We start from the raw sequence: 23,283 nt of genomic DNA, 5'->3' as shown, positions 1-23,283 counted from the left end.
AATAAAAGAAAGACAGAATATGTTATTCTGAAGCAAGTTAATAAATTATCTTGCTTGATTAGTACAGTAACTAAATGTTAACAGAAGTCTGATGGGTATTAAAAGAAGAGTTACAACAATCAAACAACTCATCAAAAATAAAATAAATCTAATAACCAACATACAAAAATTGTAGAAATTTATCAAATTTGGAATGTTTTAAGCTGTGGTTGTGGAAAAAAGAAAAATTAGATGCAGTACAGTTGTGGACAAAATAAAGAGTCTCACAGGCATCCAGAACTGAAAGAAATTAACATGCAGCTGCTGCTGACTGACACCATATGGAAAAGAAAACCTAGATTGATGTACATCTAATTTGGGATAATGGTTTCATACAATATATATTCAAAGGAAATCAAGACACAAACCCAAAATATCCCCACTGCATAGCATCATCAAAAGATATAATTGCACCATAACATACACTTTTGAAGCGACAGAAAAGAATAGTGGCCTCATGAAGGTGTCACATTTAGTGGATGTTGATGATGAAGTAAATGTACTTGAATGGCTTACTTAGGTGTACAAAAACTGAACAAGGAATTGAATGTTATCAAAGTTTCCTCAGACAACACATTTTCTTCTTATTTTATCTCTCTCTTCTACTTTTCTAGCTGTAAAATTTAGGATAACATTTCCAAGTTTAACTGATTTTGTTTATTTATTAGAGATGTAGTAGTTAGCTAGCTTTTATTTTTTTTCCATGAAACCAACACTCTTCTTTTAAAAACTAAAGTTCTCCACAACCTTATTGTTATTTGGAATACCATAGTGTTTCACTATGCATCATGCTATTGGGTTTCATGAATTCTAAACTGAGTTAGTACTGCTTGTAAACAGTGCCTAGAACTGCTGTAGAACAATATTCTGTTCTGTATCAATTCAACATTGACTTCTTGTAAAGGAACAAGAGTTATTCTTACATACTGCATATCAACAAATATTGTTCATTTGCTTTCCCTTTGCATTAATTTGAACACAAATAAATCATTTTTATGTTTTACATACACAGAACAGTGATTTAATACATAAATTATATGTTCAATGTTCTTGCATTTGACATAATAGATGGTATTCACTCATTTAGTAACCTGCAGAACTTGTCAAATGAATACCAACACATTTCCCATGAAGAGTATTGAAATTATTAGAAAAACTAAAAAGTTATATGCAAAATAGTTAACAAAAAAACTGAAATTGTGAAATACATTCTGATATACCTGTCTGTTGCTATAAAGCTAAAGCGTCTCTGGTACCATTAGGTGCAGTAGGGCCTTTAGGATTAAAGGTTGGAATCGGTTGGATGAGTTCAGGTTAAAAGTACAACACATATATTTATTGACCACTGGGACAGAAACTACAGATTTATTTTAACAGACAACCCACCAAAACAACTGTAATGTAGCACAGCAAATAAAATGTAAATGAATATAGTACCATAATAAAATAACACAAACAAGTTGAAGCAAGCCACATCCAATTCATATTGAGTTTAAAAATGAAATATTTAAAAGATACTATAATCAAATCCATGATTAAGAAACACGATGGACAAAACAAGTTGGTGAAAGCAACTTCATTAAAATCTGAGTGTATGTAAACTATGATGATCAAAACAAGTGTAGCATCCTTAGTGTAACCCATCACTCTCAGCCATTGGATTCTCCCATAACATATATCTTTGTACTTGAACATCAGACCATCAATTTGAAACAGTTCATTATTAGAAAGAGACAACAAATTTTGTTATTCTCTAAACAGACATAAGCTGCATCTATTGTCCATGTCCTGCCAAACAGCACATGCATATTGCTATCGCATGACTTTTCTCACCTCAGTGCAGCTCATGGCTTCCTTCTTATGAACTTCCTGAATATTGTGCAATCACCTGATGAGCATCTCTCTTCTCAGGCAACATCAGTAGACTTTATATAAGTTGCATGGTGGCGTTTCTATACAGTAGACCAGGAGCAGACTCTTGGGTGTGAACTGATGATTTCCATGATGTGATGTGTTGGACACCATAATTAACCAAGGGAGCTAGCAGTCCCATACACTTTGGTCATTGCTGTGATAGGCTGTCAGGGCTAAATTAAAGGTTTCTATTAATGCATTGGCTTAGAATAATAAGGTGTTGTTATGTCAGTTTCCAGGATGAACTTCCAATGTTTGAGATAGTATCAAAACTTCTCAATGCCAAACAAAAGTGCCAGAGTTTCCAATTCATAAATAGAATACTTTTTTTCTAGTTTGTTTAATCTCCTTGACATTTAGGCAACTGTCTTCTTATTCCCATCTTGCTCTTGCAACAGAACTGCTCCTATCCCTAGAGCTGATACGTCCATCTAAAGAATGAATTTCACATTGAAGTATGGTAGTTCTAATACTAGGGCTGATGCTGTGCTTGCTTTAATGCCAAAACTGTGGCTTCCGGTGAAGGCCTCCATAGAAATTTACATCCCTTTCAGTGTAACTTGTTAAACAGCAGTGCCTTCTCTGCAAAACCAATAATGAACTTAGTAAAAAAAAATTGCCATGCTGACAAATCTGGCAACTTGCTTGACATTCTGCAGTTGGGTATTGATTAATAACTTCAACTCTCTCTGAATTTCTATACATTCCTTGACATGAAACTATGTGCACTAAGAAACTTAATAGAACAGGCAAAAATAACCTCTTGTGGATTGACTGTCAGCCCTGCTTTTCTTAATCATTCAAAAACCTCCTGCATATGCTATGTTCTTGGACTGAGCTACTGTACCCCAAGACCGTTAAGATAATGGTTGTTGTTCTTGTTGTGGTATTCAGTCTGAAGGCTGGTTTGAGGCAGCTGTCCATGCTACTCTATCCTGTGCAAGCCTCTCCACCTCCAAATAACTGCTGCAACCTATATCGTTCTGAATCTGCTTACTATATTCATCCCTTTGACTCCCTCTATGATTTTTACCCCTACACTACCCTCCAGTATGAAATCGGTGATCCCTTGATGTCTTATAATGTGTCCTATCAACAGATCCTTTCTTCTAGATGGTCTGTGCCACTAACTTATTTTCTTCCCATTTCTATTCATTACCTTCTCATTAGTTACATGATCTTACCCACCTAATCTTCAGCGTTCTTCTGTAACAACACGTTTCAAAAGCTTCTATTCTCTTCTTGCCCAAACTATTCAGCATCCAATGTTTCATACATAGCTACACTCCATACAAATCATTTCAGAAGAAACTTCCTGACACTTAAATATATATTCATTATTAACAAATTTCTCTTCTTCAGAAACACTTTTCTTGCCTTTACCAGTCTACATTTTATATCTCCTCTACTTTGTGCATCATCAATTATTTTGCTACCCAACTAGCAAAACTGATCTACTAGTTTAAGGGCCTCATTTCCTAATCTAATTACCTTCACATCACCTGGTTTAATTTGACTATATTCCATTATCCTTGTTTTGCTAATGTCGATGTTCATCTTATATCCTCCTTTCAATACACTGTCCATTCCATTCAACTGTTCTTCCAAGTCCTTTTGCTGTCTCTGACAGAATTACAAACTCATCAGCAAACCTCAAAGTTTTTATTTCTTTTTCCTGGACTTTAATTCCTACTCCACATTTTTATTTGGTTTCCTTTGGTATATTGGCTTTCTCTATGTACAGACCGAATGATATCAGGGATGGGCTACAACCCTGTCTCCTCTCAACCTTTGCTTTCCTTTCATGCCATCGACTCTTATAACTGCTGTCTGGTTTCTGTACAAGTTGTAAATAGCCTTTCTCTACCTGTATTTTATCTCTGCTGTCAAAAGCTTTCTCTAAGTCTGCAAATGTTATAAACATAGGTTTGCCTTTCCTTAAGCTCTCTTCTAACAGAAGTCATAGCATCAGTATTGCTTTGCATGTTCCTGCATTTTTCTGTAATCCAGATATCAGCTTCTACCAGTTTTTCCAGTCTTTTTTAAGAATTCGTATTAGTATTTTGCAGCCATAACTTACTAAACTGATAGTTCACTAATGCACACACCTGGCAGCACCTGCTTTCTTTGAAATTGGAATTACTATATTCTTCCTGAAGTCTGAGAGTATTTGCCTGTCTCATATATCTTGCGCATCAGATGGAAGAGTTTTGTCATGGCTGGTTCTCCCAAGGCTATCAGTAGTTCTGATGGAATGTTGTCAACTACTGGGGCCTTATTTTGATTTAGGTCTTTCAGTGCTCTATCAAACTCTTCTCGTATTACCATATCTCCCATCTCATCTTCACATATGTCCTCTTCCATATCTAAAATATCGCACTCAAGTACATCTCCCATGCTCTATATACTCCTTCAACTTTTCAGCTTTTCCTTCTTTGTGTAGTACTGGTTTTTTATCTGAGCTCTTGATATTCCTAAAGCTTCTTCTCTTTTCTCCAATGGTCTCTTTAATTTTCCTGTAGGTGGAGCTATGTTTCCCCTAGTGATATATACTTCTGAATCCTTACATTTATCCTCTAGCCATTCCTTCTTCACCATTTTGCACTTCCTGTAAATCTCATTTTTTAGGCACTTATATTTCCTTTTGCCTGTTTTATTTACTGCATTTTTATATTTTTTTCTTCCAATTAAATTCAATATCCCCTGTGTTGTCCAAGGATTTCTACTAGGCCTTGACTTTTTACCTCTTTGATCCTCAGTGGTCTTCACTATTTTGTCTTTCAAAGCTACTCGTTTGTGTTCCACTGTATTCCTTTCCCTTGCTCTTGCATTGCCCAATGCTCCCCCTGAAATCAACAATCTCTGATTCTTTCTACTTATCCAGGTCCCATCTCCTTAATTTCCTACTTTTTTGCAATTTCTTCAGTTTTAATCAACAATTTCCCTTGGAAATGTCTTACAATTTAAAATCTTGTTCAAAAAGCTCTGCCTTACGATTATATAATTGGTCTGAAACCTTCTGGTGCCTCCAGGTCTCTTCCACATGTACAACCTTCTTTCATGATTCTTAAACAAAGTGTTAGTGATGATTAAATCATGTTCTGTGCAAAATTCTACCAGGCTGCTCCTCCCAGTCCTCATTCAACTGCTATACTTCCTTATCTTCCTTTTGCTACCATCGAATTCCAGCCTCTCATCATTATTAAATTTTTGTCTCCCTTAACTATCTGAATAATTTCTTTGATTTCATCATACATTTCTTCAATCTCTTCATCACCTTTGGAGCTAATTGACATATAAACTTGTAATTCTGTGATGAGTGTGGGCTCCATGTCTGGCTTGGCTAGAATAATCCATTCACTTTGCTGTCTATAGTAATTTACGTGCATCCCTATTTTCTTATTCATTATTAAACCTACTCCTGTATTACCCCTATTCGATTTTCTATTTACAACCCCGTATTCACCTCACCAGAAGTCTTGTTCCTCCTGCTACTGAACTTCAATAATTCGCACTGTATCTAACTTTAACCTGTCCATTTCCCTTTTTAAATTTTCTAAACTACCTGTCCTATTAATGGTTCTAACATTCCACGCTCCTGTCTGCAGAATACTAGTTTTGTTTCTTGTGGTGAAATCCTCTTGAGAAGTCCCCACCTGGAGATCTGATTGGGGGACTATTTTACATCCAGGATATTTTACACAAGAGGATTCCATCATCATTTAACCATACAGTAAGCTGCATTTCCTTGGGAAAAATTATGGTTGTTGTTTTGCTATGCTTTCAGTCATTTGCAGTCATCCAGACTGTTGCCCCAGCGACTACTGAAAAGGCTGATGCCCCTCTTCAGGAACCATATGTTTGTCTGACCTCATAACAGATACCCCTCTGTTGTGGTTACACCCATGGTATGGCTGTCTGTATCGCTGAGGCACACAAGCCTTCCCACCAATGGCAAGGTCCATGGTTCTTGGGGTGAGGGGTGGAGGGGGGGGGGGGGGTGAGATAATAGTGAACATACTTAAATTTTATATTAGAAAACATGGCATCTGTGAGCTGCATCAGGACAGCATCAACTGTTGCCATTCCAAGAGGGATACAATTAAACTCAAATAAGTTTCAGGCCTACTTGCTGCTATAACTGGTTTTGAGCCTTTCTCCTGGTGTAACTGGTTATATGCTTGATTAAGATCTGACGTGGTAAACACCTGTGCTCCCTGAATCCACCTTAAACATGAATACATATCTGGCATTGGCACTGATTTCAATACTACCTTTTTATTTAATTCATGGATTCCGCTACCAGGTGGTGTTCATGTTTCGATTTAGTTACCAAAATAATTGAAGCAGTATATACAGATTTAGATGGTTGGATTACACTTAGTTCTAACATCCTTTCCAAATGTTCTCTTAATACTTTCATTCTCAGTGGTGATTATGGTTGAATTACACTTTCCAAAAGTTCTCTTAATACTTTTATTCTCAGTGGTGATAATCTATAGGATGGCTTCTTGGCTGGAACCTCTTCAGTTAATTATATACCCTTTCTGCCATGAGAGAAAATTACTTAACCCTTTATCTAATACAGTACTTCTCAAGCTTTTTAGCTGATGGACCCGTTCTTCTAGCAAAAATCCACAGTGGACCCCTTGTCAGTCACTTCCACATAGCTGTTAAAATTCAGCACAAAACCCTTTGGATTTGAAAAATTCTTAATGAAACTGCCATTTTCCCACAGTCCCCATGACAGATCAATAGTCTTTGGTTTGACAGTGAAGGGAAACAAATTAAAACTAATGATGTTCCCATTTGTCTAAATTCTCACTTTATTCAGATACTTACTGTTGGATTTACTTCCATTGTTCAGCAAACTAGGCAGGCCATATCTCTGATTGAGTGAAGCAGAATATATTGCAAAGAAATGTAACATTGGTTGGATATCATTTTAATTTTGGAACAAAAATATCAATACCAAGAGAATTCAGTTAACTATTAGGTAATTGATAGAAAACACTGAACAGCTTTAGTACTTAGTTTTGTTGGTGGCATAGATGAATAATCTAGATTCATGTATGTATGTTGTGTCAAATGGACGTAGGACATGTTTTGCTCTTTCAACAAGGGAGTAGAATGTTTTTCGAAAGAGATCCAAAAGTATAAACACACTACCAAAAGTACATTTCAAGGTTGAGTCTGTGGCCATTTCTATCAAGAACTCATATTCATTCAATGACAGAATGTCAGCTTTTTGCATTCAGTGAATGGGTCGGCCACCCATTTGTATTCCTTCAGCTTCTCATCTTGAGCTGTTGGGAAATAATGCCCCAACGATTATGTCAAGCTTTGTAGATGTTTGAGGATTTCATGAAACAAATTGTTCCCAAGCTCCTGTGTGTTGTCTTTCAGAAAATTGTTGAAAAGTGGAAAACACTTGATCTCCCTGTCTCAACATTATCTGCCCAAAAATTGATTTTCATCTTGAACACCTGAACTTTGTCATTGGCAGTGACCATTGTTATACTTTTCCCTTGCAGTGAAATATTCATTTCATTCGTTTCTGAGAAAATATCTGCCAAATAAGTAAGTATACACTGCCAACTTTCATCATTAATAAGGTCTGCTAATTTGGTATTATAGTTTAAAAGTAGAGCTTGGACTTCTAAATGTAATTCATATAATTCATATAATTGAGAGAGTGTATTCCCATGCGACAGCCACCTCACTTCTGTATGGAGAAGCAGATAATAATGAAAGTTTCCCATATCTTCACACATTATCGTAAAATGTCTTCACTTCAATGGCCATGGGGTTGTGTAATTAATAATTTGGAGAGATTCATCTAAAACTTTCTTGAATGAAGCAGGCTTTTTTTTTTTTTTTTTTTTTTTTTTTGTAGCTGAAGCATGTCAGTGGACAGCACAATGGCTACTGCTGCAGTCCTTTCAGCTCTCTTTTATTTTAGTTATCGTTCCAACCATTGGACCAGTCATAGCTTTTGTACCATCTTTCCACACATCAATGCAGATAGACCATAAAATTTTATTGGTGTTTTCAAAATCATCCAACAAACAAAATATTTCAGCACCTGCTGTATTGACAGGTAGTGGTTTGCACAATAAGAGTTTCTCCTTGAAACATTGCAAATATTCGTAAAGGACAAAAGCCAATAAACTTGCTAACTCCACAACATCACTACATTCATCTAAGGGGTGTTTCAAAATGGACTTCACAACTTTACAACTGGGTTTAGTGTTATTTTGTAGGGAAACACATCAAGCTTTTTTACCTTAAACTAAAGATGTTGTATGTTGCTTCTGTTGGTTGTCCTGCACACATCACATTGGAAGTCAATTTCTTCCCAAACTTGCTGTAGCATTACAGGTGTAACTTGCTCAGTGGTGGCATAAATTCTTGCTCTAAGTTCAGACAGTATTGCAACTAATGGAGCACTTGCAGAGTTTTTGCATAATATATCCAGTGTGGTGCTTCACATGATTGTTCTTCCTTTGGCCATTGTCCCTCCTCATTAATTTCATCTGGGGGCTTTCCTTGCTATGAAGGAAATGGAGAAACTACTCACTTCTTTAGTGATCAAGACTTCAGCCATCAATCCGTGTTGAATGTAATAAACTGGACAAAAAGTAAATGATGGAGCAGGTAGTGCACTCACAAAGGAGGTTTAACATTGAATGATGTTTCAGACTGCATATGTGCCAGTGAGTGCTCTGGTTGGTCAACTAAGCTTGCACCATTTCAGAATATCATGCACATAAGGTTTCTGCACATCGAGTGCCATGAGCTGCGCACATGTGTCATCTGGGGTGTTGCAGATACAGTTGACCTGGGAGGTCACATCCACTAGCACTAAACTACATATGGGTCCTCACTTGGGAACTGCAGCCATTGCTTGGGAACGTGGCCTGATGTATACATACATGTATTGTTCAAACAAACAAAAATATGATATTGATGAATTTGCATTTTACATTTTTAAATTAATAATTTTACTCATTCTTTTACAAGTTTTTGCCAAAGGTGGCCATGGACACCCTAGAAATAGCCCGTGGACCCCTTAGTGGTCTGCAGGCCACATGCTTGGAAGCCCTGATCTAATATATACCAATTTCCATACATTGTGACTTGTAGAGTCAGGTAAAAATACTGAAATAATTCATACAGTGATAGTTTGTTCAAGAAGTTACATGTATAAAATCCAGCTGGCTCTTCATGCATGTGTTTAGACACCATAAGTACATTAAATGAAACATTCTCAGTAAAATAATGCAGGAATTGCCTTAAACTAATGAACTGTAGGAAAACATGGTGTATTTATCTGGGTGACGCATGACTTTGTCTTTTTGTGGAAGTTTGAATTGATTTGTTACACTATGGTAGTCACAACATGAAACAAAACAGTTGCCAATGGAAGCCAGGAACTCACACAATCATTGCAGTCTGGGATGATGCAGAAAAGTGATGTAATTAAGCCAGGACAAATTTAATATTGAACCTACACGATCGTGCAGGCCATGGTGAAAAGAGATACACTGTCCTAGCACTCTGGTCATGCCCATTTCCTCAGACAAGACATCTAGGAATTCAGTACACGCAACTTTAATCTTATTTTTTCAGAAACTGACGTAAATCAGCTAACTGGTCATATGATGAATATGACTTTCACACACTAGCTGCTTCCTTACAGGGTTTGTCACAGGCCACCATCATTATCCCCTGTTGGACATGCTGGCAAAACTGAAACTACATCTGCGACTTAAAATAAAATTGTTGTCCAGACCAAACAGGAATTTGACTCACATTGGCTATAAAATTCCCTCCCAAAATACACTTCATGGCCAAATTTTTTATGACCTTCATGCCAACCTTCCTAGAAAACTCACCAAGCAAGACCTTGATTCATAAACACCCTTTCACAACTTGATTTAACTGCTGTCGAATATTACCACTTATCTGCTACCAAACTTTCCCACCTACAGATTCCGTGATGCTCCAAAAATTTACTATATCAACAGTGAAGATCATGCTGTCTAAATCCAGCAATACGCAGATTGGTCCATTACTCTATACCGTGCAAACAACTGGTAAATGTCACCTTCTGTCATCCTTGAGGGCACTGATTGACCTACCCTACCTTGGTGTTACTGTCATAACTCTTCACTTTCGTTCCACATACATTTCCTCCTTACATGTCCCAGCTTACCACCATTCCAACACATTACCTTAGATGCCCCCTTCCCATATGCCATATTGAATTACTGTTTGATTGGTGTGCCTTTCTATAAATATTTTGCCCATCCAAATCTTTACTCTTTCAAGCCCTTCTTCTCATGGCATAGTTATGCCTGCATGAATCCACATATTCCATTGCCAGTATTTACTTTACTATGTCATCTAACTGAGCCAATGTCTTAAAAGACCTGACAAAATATCACTCTCTGTCTGCCCCCCCTTGAGGCTCTGTCCCGTAAATATGACTTACTACATGTTCTTCAGTATACATCAATTCCAAGGCCACAACACATCTTTTAACTTGCTATGCATAATTTATTAATGATTCCTGAATCCCCTGTTCCCTACTATACTGACAATAGATTAACTCTTGTAGAGCTCTGTGCAGAATTAATCTGCAAATCCTAGCCAGTAATTGTCTCCATGTATTATTTTTCTGTGTTGCTTGCAATACTTCTCCATGCAAATTATCTTTCACCATTACAACAGTAAATCTCAAGGCATCTAAATCACTCATTTCCTTGATGCATGCTCTGTTTTGAAATTCCACCATAAAATACAAAAATTTGACTACATGGTAACTGAATTCAAAGCTAAATTAGAACATTCATTCAAAAACCCTGTGACAGGATCTGCAATCTAGCAAGAAAGGTATCATAGATTGTTCACCTTGCCTCCCTATTGCAGTCTCTCTGATTTAAATTCACTACCAAGGTTACTCAGTTTTCTATTACAGGTCTGCAATCATTCATTAATAGCTACTACATATTTCTAAACACTGTTCCTGGTTCTTGTCAACACCCACTGTGTCATTCATTCCATCCACAAGGTGGTTAAAATGGGCCTGCAACCTCTGTATCTGACCAAAAGTACAACACTCCTCATTTTGCATGACCTCTTAACATTTCTTCAAATGCAGCACAAGTTGCTCCATCGATGCATGATTATACTTTTTTAGTTGTTCAATCAGTTTATGGACAGTCCCTTTAGGCTCTAGATTCCATCATTACCTCATTCATAAATTAAATCTCTTTGCCTCAGAAAGGCTGGCATTCTGGAAAATATCAGTAGCATAAGTAAACAGAAAACTGCCTTAATCCAAAAAGAAATTTTTGCCCTAATACAATTAATCAACCACCCTGTGCTACCAAATTTTACATGCAGGATTAAAGGGTGGAACTGATTAAATGAGTTCTGGTTAAAAGTACAACACATACATACATTTATTGACAACTTGAGCAGAATATACAGATTTATTTTAAGAAAAAACCTGCCCAAATAACTGTAATGTAGCACAGCACTGAATTGTAAATAAAACTGAAATCCAAAAAAATTTAAATAAATTGAGTACCATAATAAAAGAACCACAAACAAATTGAAATAATACTCTTCCAGTTCATATTGAGTTTAAAAATGAAATTTTTAAAAGATACCATAACCAACTCCACTGAAATGACAATCAGTTAATACATTACAATTTATATAAATGTAAAGAAACATGATTAAGGAACACCATTAAAAAATAAATAAATAAATAAATAAAATAACAGCAGGTTGGTGAAAGCTTCACCAACTTCAGAAAAATCTAAATTTATATGAACTATAATGATCAATATAACTGTAGCTTCATATGTGTGTCCATGGCCATCAAACCATTGCGTTCTCCCGTAACATGTATCTTGGTATTTGAACATCACTTCTCCTTAGCATATACAGATGCAAGGAAATACCCCAGACTAACCTGTGATAGTTCAGTGTTAGAAAGAGGCAACAACCTTTTCTTATTCTCTTAACAGTCATGTTCTAAATATATTGCCCATGTCCAGTCATACAACACATTAACCACAATGTACCAAATATCTAGCCAAGCGAGTGTCCGCTTAATCACGCACAAACAGAATGAAATCTGTACTGTGTACAGCAACATAATGCTCTGTTGGTAGACAATTTAATGTGCTCAGTTCAAGCACAGTCTAACAATGTACTATTCATGGATAGCTGTCAGAAAATGCCAATTTAGCAAGAAGCAGATTAAAGTACTAGTTCAGGAGAGAATGCTCGCTAACACACCTAACCACATATACAACACATGCATTTCTGACCTACCAGGAGCCTTGACACACTATAACAGGTTCCAGTAGCGCACGTCTGCTCATGTAAGCCAGTGCACAAACACTGCTGTATGTACATACAGTAACCACACACAAACAGGCCCAACTTTCATCTCACAGCTGTGCTTCCATCTCTGACCAACACTGTGCCGTGTGCTTGCTCCATTACCATTTTTCTTACTTGCTCTCTTCAGTATCTTCACATGTGTGACAATGCCAGTTCACTGCATGGTAGTCACAGATACTTAACAGGGCAACAGTGGCTCGATAACAGTCAGGGAGCAGAACCCCCTCAGAAGGAAACAAACCAGCCATGTGAGTCAATTTTTGTGAAGAAGAGAATCCAAACCCAAGTAAAGATGAGCACGGGATGAACTCAGCACGTGGCTGCTGCAGACACCTAATGGCTAGTCAGTCTGCACAACATACAGCACTGTATGCTCGGTGAGATCAGCTGTGATTGAACTCCGTGTAAGTATTGGCCCACCCATTCTACTGCTGCCTGTGGGTAAACACCTCTGCCAGTGGGTATGTCCTGTGCCCATACCATGTGTCATGTGCACTTTTCATGGGAGGTTTTTGCACTATCCTGCTGTGCTACCCACCCCAGCTTGTCTGCCTCCATTGTGACGTCTGATGGCAGGGACACTAAAGCGTCTGTACATACTTCCAGATAAACACTGTCCCAGCTAGAGACTTCCTGCATACAAGGCAGAGGGAAGTATTGTCAACCTAGAAACCTAGGCCAGGTAGTGGCAGACTTAGCACAGACCTAGAGAAAGGTGGCCATATCAGTCTATTTTTAAAAAAGTTCACGTGTTACAGGAAAGTATTTCACTGAGAGGGAGGAACTGAAGATGTGTTAGCAGAGCAGTTTACATTTTTTCTTCATTTTCAGTTCCCATTTGAAATGATAAGATGCTAAGTAACATAATTAAAACAGCTTTCTTTAGTCAAATATGTACATACAAGGCCGACATTTTTGTACAAGTGTATACATGGATCTTTGTGTCATTGTTGAAAATTTATAGATAGTTCATCAGTGCTGTCTAAGTTGTAAGCATGGAAGCTTCCCCATAAGTCCTTATGCTCCAAGATTTCTAACATGCATTTTTCAACTTGCTGATTATTTATTTCTATGTCTGGATATCTGCAGCCTGGCATATTCCGTAAATTACTCTACAAGCTTTTTGTATTTTTGTAGTTTTATGGTAAGTTAAAGATATGCTAAATATATTAGCATCATCACTCTCACTTTGTCTTAAGTCTCAGTACACTAATAATTGTAAACGTAGCTAAAATTATTTATTTTTCAGCCCAAGGGACTGGGAGTATAGAAATGGAAAATTTGAATTACTTTCACAGAATTAGAAAGCGTTGGCATTAGCAATCTCAGAGAAAATATCTTCTTGTGAATGAGGGTACAAAGCACTGCAATGAATCACAAAACCCATTTTTTCAGCTAGCTCAAAATCTTGAGAACTAAACGTAACTGAAAGGCACTTTGAAATGACATAGTGCCATGGTAACAGATGTTATTATCCACAAGTGTGTTATAACAGTGATGTTTGTTGTTATTATTTTTAGTAATTTCGCTGTGTTTAGATTTTTCTCATATTTTAGTTTTGTTCAAGTATTAATGGTATTTGTCTCCCTATTTCACTAGCAAATTATCTGTTTGATTGAATTCTTACTTCTGCCTCACTGCATTTTTTTCAGTTGATAATCCAATTTCTTCTAGCTCTCTACAGTAAAAGGATTGAAAAAAGGTCCAAATGTCCTCTTTCCATTCCTTAGAATGAAAAGACAACTACTTTTCTTATGTTTTTCATACCCATTATCATTGATCTTGTGTGTTGAAGTGTTTCATGAGTGACACTATTAGGGTCAGTATTACCATTAGATAAAATTCATGACTAATATCATTATCAACATAAAAGTGATTACCTGATTTAAGTGTTTTTTTGCAATATATTACTGGAACTGAATTCATTCAATTTACATTACTGCAATAGCAAAAACAGTCCAACAGTTTCTCCCGATACTACAGCTAGTACTACTGCAAATAATACCATCAGTGGTATTGCTCTACTAGCTGTCCCCAAAGTTTCTCCATAAATTTCTTTCTTCTCATATTTTTTTGTCATAAAGGTCACATTTTTCTACATCTGTGTATGTATCACCCCACGATTTTTATTCAGTCACTTCACCATAGGTTTTGCTCATTCTCCAACACTACAACCATTTTAGAATTTCCTTAGGCTGTTAGTTTATATGCACCTTTATTTTCAGATATTTTGTGCGTGCAGAAGTGATTTTCTTGCAGGAATTAGATTATTTGAATAACGTATTTACCCATCTTTTAAATATTTATTGTTAGTGGATTGCATAGGATAATTACTTCCTACAAAGAGATGCAATATCAAAAGTATAGTTTTTTCTATAAGTATATCATTTATTTAGAAAATTTCTGAAACAATTTAAAACAAGATATAACATGTAACTGCACAAGTGAACCAGATTGATGTGTTGAGCACAGAAACACGTAATAGAAAACAGCATTCATACTATCTTTTCCCATTTTTTACGTATTGCTCCATCCAGTAATTTCTTTTATTGTTGAGATATATCATGTAAATGATTTGATTGCAGTGATGGTCAGATATGTGTGATACACAGCAATAATTGAAGATTTTTTTCCCTTCAAAGTTTAAAGTAATTCCATAATTCCATGTATGCAAGGGTGAAAGGGGAAGAACTCAAAAAAAAAATGAAAGTTTCTGTTTTCTTTCTGTTGATGCCTCTTTGCTTGACTGTACAGCAATACTTGTTTCATATATGAAAGGAACTAATTCTGCTTCCTGGTTCAAATATGGTGGTAGATGATTGATGTAAGACAAGAATAGTCATTGAACTTACATTGAACCGTATGAACTGACTGTTATAATCTTTACCCAGGCAAATGATACAGCATTGCTCTGTGACTTTTCTGAACAGTCTAATGTAATTTTCTGCGTCCTGTTTCTTAAGACCTATACCTGGCATGTGTTTAACCGTGTACACCATAAAAGTATAACTTATCTCTTTGTAAGTTATGGGTGACACAATTACATGCCTTGTATAAATTTAAGAATATCACAACAGTTGATATTTTACCATTTAAACAGTTTATAGTGTGAATCCTGTTTCAGTAGAATAGACCATTAGTGTTGAGCTTAGGTCCCATTATGACACAAGTGGACAACAACTCCTGAGTACACTGCTTTCTCTCAAAAATCATAGAAAATCATAGAAACATAGTGACTAGCTAATAACTACTGATATCTGCGGAATCATCTTTAGAGCTAAGACTGAAAATCACATTTTTTTATAAGTGCACATGATTACCCAAAATTAATTGTGTGCTACACATGTGACTATAGACATTATATATTATAAGCCAACAATGATATGGTGACCTGTTGTAAATGTTAGCAATCCCTGTGAACTTTAGCTGTTGATGGATAATGTTCCTTTTCTGGTAGGGAATGTAAAAGATTCTTTAATTCCTCTGATTTTTCTCTCCATCATTCTGTGTTTTGCTGTCTCTGTTGAACTGTTTGTACCAATTTCCTCATCTACCTCCAAAAGGTAATTATTAAAACTATTTTCTGTGCATGAACTACCTTCAATAATGTCCCCATTCTCTTTAAGAGAAATAGTGTCATATCCTACAGCTTCTTTCCCTTTCTGTCTTTTAACAATATTCCATAATGATGCTGTAACCTGAAATTGAAATTTCATACAAGATCTGCATAAGTTTAGAAACTATTTTTACAAATTTCCTTTATACTGTATTTTAGAATTTTGTTTTTAATTTGTAAATACTATGAGTTGTTGCTCATTTTATTCATTATTATGTAGATACTGGTTCTGATGGTATTTTTATACTTTTGTTGATTCAAGATTTTGTTAATTACTTCCTATTGTTATATTTAATTATATTTTCTAGAAACTTGTTCTCCAAAATTAAAACAAATTTATTGAAAATATGTTAAATTCAAAGCTGGTATTGTTTTAATTTCACTTTCATTTAATATTTTTCAAGCTTTCTTTCAAGTCTGCAATTAATTTTTCATAATCAGCCATTTCTGTATTCACCGCTGTCTACATGCCAGTAAGTTATGTAATGAGACTGTGTGAATACATGTCCAAGAGAACAGACACCAGGGTTTATTCAGGCTCTACTTATTTGTATACTGTTGACCATTTTCCTGCTTTTAATTAATGTAGTGACTGTTTCTTTATCAACACTAGAACTCAATGTATGTAATGATGTACATTTAGACTTTTCATTCCAGTGGTTTTATTGTCTGAGACAGACAAATTACATTAATTTGCTTCTAGATATTGAGGTTTTTCTAAACAAATAAACATCTTTTTTACTTTATTCCCCCCCCCCCCCTTTCCCCACCACTTCCCCAACGCAATGAAGTAAGGTAATTTCACCTTTCTCTCCATTCTTGGTGAACTTGGGATTCTCATGAATTTCTTTTGTTTGTTTGTATGTTGTCTCGATTCTGAAACTTGTCTAAAATAAGATTTCTCTTCTGATAATAATAATTGCAGAAACTTGTTTTTGTGTAGTTGTAGGCCCTGTTATGGTTTCTGCTAATAGAGCTAATGATTTGTGTTTACCCTCCCTATTTGAATTTAGGCCTTTAAAAGTAACTATGTCTCCTTATAGTACAGGGTTATTTGTAAATACCTCCAGGGTTTCAGAAGATGAAGGTGCAAAAACTACAAGATTTACAGAAAATAGATAGATATCAGTGGAAAGAGTATCTTTCCAAGTTTTTAACTGACATTACGGAGCTCAGTACAGGCACTGTATATGATGTGAAAACATCAATACAGGCATGAACTTCACTGAAAATGTTGCTGCATCTGTCCGGCATGATATGACAACAACAGCCTGCTTTCGAAATCTGTTCATGGGGTTGCCTATCTGCAGGCACGAACTAATTCTGTGTGGCAATAAGGATCCCAAGATTTGGCTAGTGTCTTCACATACCCACTCCTTACTAGTGTGGTCTGCATCTACATCACAGTGCATATAATGATTTGAAACTCAGTGAGATGCTGTGTCCATCAATATGAGTCATTTTTATACATATTGTAGTTATCACCCCAAAACCACAGAGGTACTTACGAATAACCCTGTACAATGTGGAACACCCCTGATAAGTGATTCTACCAGCATCTGAATGAGTCCCTTCGGTTCTGTGTTCCGCCATTTGACACTTGAGTTAAACCGTGGCTGATCGTGGCAACACAGGAGCTTCATAAAACCTAAATTTGTGTTTTCAGTAGCTGTCATTATTTTGCAATGGTCACACCTAACATTATATTTTATGTTCTTAGTCAGGTTACTTCCATTTCAATTTTTCCTGTAACTGTTAGCCTACACTTGTCCCATAACTGACGTCTTCATTTTGTATACTGTTTTTCTCTAAATTTATTTCAAGAATTCTTGCTATTGTCCTGATGCTCTATATGTGTATATGAGGCTCACTTGTTCATTAACTGAAGTTGAAATGTTCGAAAATATTGTTCCATCTTAGCTCTTTGCTTATGTTTTCATGGAATAACTACCCCCTTTTTTTAATAAAAAAAATAAAAAAAGAAGACTGGTATGCTTTAAACATTACACATTGGAACTATACCTAGGGAAATGTTCTCTTGCTGCAGCATGCCATATTCACCCTGTTCTTTTCTCCACTACAGTTGTCCCAGAAAAACCAAAATCTAATTTTGTTGGATATAATTCTCACTTTAACATGTTGCACATGGTCAATAAGTTTCATAAAACTATAACAGTTAAAATAAATGAAATATAAATTAGATGACAGAATGCTATTATTTTTTATGTGTAAGGTGAGGCTTCTATTGATTAATTGGTTCAAGGAGAAATGTGCACTTTTTACTTTGTTTCAGTTTATATAACAGAACAAAAACACTTACATTAAGGCAAGCACACTTAAATTATATATATATATATATATATATATATATATATATATATATATATATATATATATATATATATATATATATAACTTCAAAGAAATGCTTAAAAATGTCTCTTATTTCCTATAGACTGTAAATATTTTTAGATTAAAGGAGCCCACTCACTGAAAAGCAGAAGTATTGAGTTGTTGACAAACACACACAAAAAGAAAGAAAATTTGCTGGCTTGTGGAGTAATCTTTTTATGAGCTTGAGACAGACATCGACCCATCCACTCACCCAACCATCCACCCACCCACACACACACCCACCCACACCCACCCACGCACACACACACACACACACACACACACACACACACACACACACACACACACACACACGTCTGTGCTCTTGCATTACACCAGCTCGATTGGTCATCCTTCCTTTGTTATTGTCTCCTAATGTACACCACTTTTTCTCTCCTGTATTTTCCATCTGCATCTTTTCCTACAATTTCCGTCTAGCCTTGATTGTGCACATGTTTTGCCAGTTCTGACCAACATGGTTGCACACAAATTTTGCTACACCCTATAACATTGGACACAGCTGTTACAACTGCTTTGCATGCTGTTCTACCTACCATCAGGCCTTCTAACTATTACATTTCACCTCTGAATCCACCCACACCTCCTCACACATTGCTCCCGTCACAATTTTACATCTTTCCTTTCTCTTTCTCAAGTGTGACAATAACTTATGCATGATCAAATATCCTCAAGTCACAAAACTATTGTATTGTCTTCAGCACAATTTCCTACTTCCTTTTTGCTTTCCGAGCACACACTCTTTTATTCACTTCCCCATATAACCACCTAGCTTTCAGCTTTCCATGTCCCATGTTCCAAACACAATCCATACCCCAATTGACCCATGCTCCATCTATCTGCACCACTTCAGAAAAGTATCCCTTTCCCTCACTAAAACCCATCCCATATACTGTTCCTTAAATGCAGCCTAAGCCATGGAATTCTTCTGCCCCCTCCTCCCCTGCCAAATGTCTAACCATAAAAAATTCCCTTCTCTGGATCTCACCCCTCCTTTCAGAACAGCCTTCACCTTTTCAGATTCTGCTAGTCCCTGTCCCTCACACCCTGCACTGCAGAAACACTTGCCCTGCGCTACAGAAACACTTCTTCTTGTCACAGACATCCTTGAACAACATCTGCTCCCTCTGCAAGATACTGTTGCTGTGAAATCGTTACTACATACACCACATCTCCAAAATTGAAACCCTTGCACACCAACACCTGGAAGAGCATTCTCGACATCACGTCTACAAACTGCCCATCCTGTTGACATTTCACTCCCACCTCAGGGCACAACTATCCATCAGTTCCATCTCACTCACTCACAGTGAACCACTTCCTCAAACCCTCACAGCATCCAGATCCTGCCTACCTGACCTTTTCAATTTGCATCTTCCTAATCTCCCTCCCAACACTCTACAAAATCCAGAACCCAAACAAACCCAAAACACTCTTGTTAACCTTGCGTCCGAAAACCTCAAGCCGAGATAAGTTTCAGTTCTGTCCAAAGCCTCATCTTCAGCTCCACACCCAAATTTAACCATGTTGGACTTGTCAAAGATCTACTCTGCTTCTCCCAGTTCGTGCAATGGAAACACTTCTTTGTCACCAATCCCTGCCACCAAAGCCAACCTAATCCCAACGTTGAACTTTGCCTCTCTTGGTTCATACCACCATCTGATATTGATACTTCCCCCCCTCCCATCTAACCAACCCCTGGTCACCTTCCAGAAATTCCTTACCTCCAAAGTGGCATCACCATCTTCCCCAAGTCCTTCCAAAGAACACTAACCTTTCAGCAGAACAAAGGACAGCTGTGCACAGTATTAAAACATATCCTGCCCTGATCAACCTTCCTGCAGACAATGACTCCATCAGTGTTGTGATGAGCCACAGACATTACCTGACAGAAGGCCTCTGCCAACTCTCTGACTCCTCCACCTACAAGCTCTTCTATAATCATCCCACCTGGAAGTTCAACATAACCTCCAGTACCTACTGAAAGCCATAGGCTTTTCCCAGAACCTCTCCCCCAAGTCCATCTCCCTCCTAACCCCAACCACACCCTGCATATCCACTTTCTACCTACTCCCCAACATCCACAAACCCAACAACTCTGGATGCCCTATTGTAGTTAGTTATTGTGCTCCCACTGAAGAATTTCCACTCTTGTATAACCAACACCTCCAACCAATTGCCTGAAACCTAGCCTCTCAAATCAAAGACACTAACCATTTCCTTCAGTAACTCTTCACCATCCCCACTGCATTACCTCCTGGATCCCTACTTGTCACTGTTAATCTGTTGATGCTGCCGCCACCCCCCCCCCCTGCCCCCTCCCCCTATATACCAACATGCCTCGTACCCATGGCCTTACTGCAGTCAAACCATGCCTCTCCAATCATCCTTTAGACTCCAAGTACACCACCCCATTCCTTATACACCTTACCAACTATATCCTGATACACAATTAATTTTCCTTTGAAGCTAAGGTATGCAAACAAACAGCTATGGGCAACTGAATGGTATTCTCCTATGCCAACCTATTTATGGGTCTTCTAGAGGAAACGTTCCTAGCCTCCTAAATTCCATGCCCCAGTCTGCTTCAGGTTAATTGATGATATCATAATGAACTGGGCTGGAGAAGACACTCTATCCTCATACCTTCACAACCTCAACACCTTCTCTCCCACCTTCTTTCACCTTGTCCTCCTCAACTCATCGTGCCATCTTTCTGGATGTTGATCTCCACCTCTCTGATGGCTCCATCCACACATATGTCCACATTAAACCCACTAACCACCAACAGCACCAGCATTTTGACAGCTACCATCCATTCGACACCAAAATATCCTGCCCACACAGGCTGACTAAGCATTGATGGTGTATCTGCAGTGACAAGAGCTCCAGTGTCCAGTATGCCGAAGGTTTCATGAAGATCTTCACAGACAGGCATTACCCTCCAAACCTAGTTCACAAAGAGATTTTCTGTGCCATATTCTCACACAGCCCCAAATCTCACACCACCCCCATGACACACACCACCACCCCAACAATCAGCTACAAAAGAGTGCCCCCCTCGTCACCCAATATTACATGGAACTAGAAAAACTGAAGCATATCCTTCATCAGGGCTTTGAACATCTCTCATCATGCCCTGAAATGGGGGCATCCTACTAGTCCATACCTGTCACTCCGATATGCAACCCCTTGCCGCAGGAAATAACCCTGTGAAAGACGAAGGTGCAAGACCCGCCCTATCCACACACCCATCACTTCCTGCTCCAGTGCTGTCACAGGCATACCGTTCTCCATCAGAGGCTGGGTGACCTGTGAAAGCAGCCATGTCATATACCAGCTCTGCTGCAAACACTGCACTGATTTTACTGTTCGCATTACTACCAATCAGCTGTTCGCCAGGATGAATGACCACTGCCAAACCGGACCAATAACAAAGTTGATCATCCAGTGGCACAACATGCAGCTGAGCTTAACACGCTCGATTTCAGTGGTCGCTTCACAACCGAGGCCATCAGGATTCGTCCCTCCACCACCAGCTCTTCTGAACTATGATGATGGGAGTTATCCATGCAGCACAGCCTTCACTCCGATAATCATCCTTGCCTCAATCTCTGGTAACCCACTGTCCCCACACACTCCACCCACAGTTTCTCTTTCCTCTATCCTGTCACCCCTTCCAAAATTCAAGTTCAGATCTCACCTTCAGCATGTGTCTCTCCCCACCAGCTCCAAGAACTGTGCATCACATGCCTTGCCCATGCACCTACTATCCCACCCTCCTGCATTCCTAGCCAGCACACCAGCTGCCTCTCTCCAAGCCAGCCTCCCACTCATCAGATGAAATTTAATCATTGATAAGACAATTGCAGTGTAAAATGTACGCAAATAGAGCTACATAGTTTAGAGACATTGTGTTATCATTAACTATATTTCTTGTCAGTAAGAAGATGTTTATATGTGAACATAGTGCAGAAACCATCAGAAAGAAAGCAACTGAGACCAAAAATATGCATTGCTGAGTGTCTTAAGTACATTTCTGAGTTTCTTAAGTAGTAGAACAGATTGTTATTGAACTTTCGTGGTAGTTTTTATGTACTCTGTAGAGCCTGCATCTACCTCGTATGGAGACCGGTATCAGATGCTGCACTACAGAATATCATTGCTGTTAATTGTGTCTGTCCTGATTATGATGTATTAGCTTCTAAATAAATAATGATTGGTGATCCCAGATGGGAAGGATGTGCATGCTGCAAAACAAATACAGAACACAAATGTTTTACATGTTTGCTTTATTTGTATAGCTCTCTCAGCTTTCCAGTATTATGTTACTTAGAGCTCATATCTCTGCACTCTTTCCACTTGAGGCTCTATCACATTAATGACATTTGATCATTTTTTATTTCTTGATCAGTGAGAAATGGTATTAGAAATTTGTAAATTATAACTTCATCAACACAGCAGCATGAAACAAGATCACCAAAACTATAGCAGTCACCTGCTATTTACAATTAAGCTTACATTACATAAATGAGGGCATGCTGAAGAGTATAGCTCCAGATTTTTCATGTGAAAACCATTAAAACCTTCAAAATAATACAAATGTATTAACATTCTAAATCTTTATTCTTCACATCTACATACTTATTTCTCAATATAGTCATTCTGGCAACGAACACATTTCTCTCAATGAGAGACCACTTTAGAACGTTTAACTTCATTGACAGTGTTTGTTAAGTTTTGGAAACAGATGAAAATTGGATTAGATGAAGTCGGGACTATTCGGAGGATGATCAGTGACAGTGGACCAAGGCATTGGATTGTTGCAGATGTCACAGTGCTCATGTGTGGTATCGCATTGTCATGCTGAAGGAGAG

The 23,283-nt window shown here is 37.6% G+C and overlaps 1 protein-coding gene across 1 annotated transcript in view; it reads left to right on the top strand.

Moving 5' to 3' along the window:
• Positions 1-23,283, top strand: part of LOC126471255 (titin-like) — a 164,014-nt gene that overhangs the window by 71,196 nt on the left and 69,535 nt on the right. The window contains exons 14-32 of the mRNA XM_050099374.1: positions 474-532; positions 1,108-1,174; positions 1,278-1,352; positions 1,500-1,631; positions 1,808-1,950; positions 11,997-12,135; positions 14,269-14,417; positions 15,021-15,026; positions 15,270-15,398; positions 15,805-15,941; positions 16,154-16,170; positions 16,215-16,343; positions 16,584-16,705; positions 16,892-17,050; positions 17,819-17,902; positions 18,021-18,142; positions 18,258-18,320; positions 18,853-19,043; positions 22,513-22,600. Of these exons, the coding sequence (XP_049955331.1) occupies positions 474-532; positions 1,108-1,174; positions 1,278-1,352; positions 1,500-1,631; positions 1,808-1,950; positions 11,997-12,135; positions 14,269-14,417; positions 15,021-15,026; positions 15,270-15,398; positions 15,805-15,941; positions 16,154-16,170; positions 16,215-16,343; positions 16,584-16,705; positions 16,892-17,050; positions 17,819-17,902; positions 18,021-18,142; positions 18,258-18,320; positions 18,853-19,043; positions 22,513-22,600 (2,011 nt within the window). The remainder of the gene's footprint in view (positions 1-473; positions 533-1,107; positions 1,175-1,277; positions 1,353-1,499; positions 1,632-1,807; positions 1,951-11,996; positions 12,136-14,268; positions 14,418-15,020; positions 15,027-15,269; positions 15,399-15,804; positions 15,942-16,153; positions 16,171-16,214; positions 16,344-16,583; positions 16,706-16,891; positions 17,051-17,818; positions 17,903-18,020; positions 18,143-18,257; positions 18,321-18,852; positions 19,044-22,512; positions 22,601-23,283) is intronic.

The sequence above is a fragment of the Schistocerca serialis genome, chromosome 3 (genome assembly GCF_023864345.2).
Source record: "Schistocerca serialis cubense isolate TAMUIC-IGC-003099 chromosome 3, iqSchSeri2.2, whole genome shotgun sequence".
NCBI classification, from domain to species: Eukaryota; Metazoa; Arthropoda; class Insecta; order Orthoptera; family Acrididae; genus Schistocerca; species Schistocerca serialis.
The sequence above is the reverse complement of the archived record's forward strand: the minus strand, read 5'-3'. Positions and strand labels throughout refer to the sequence as shown.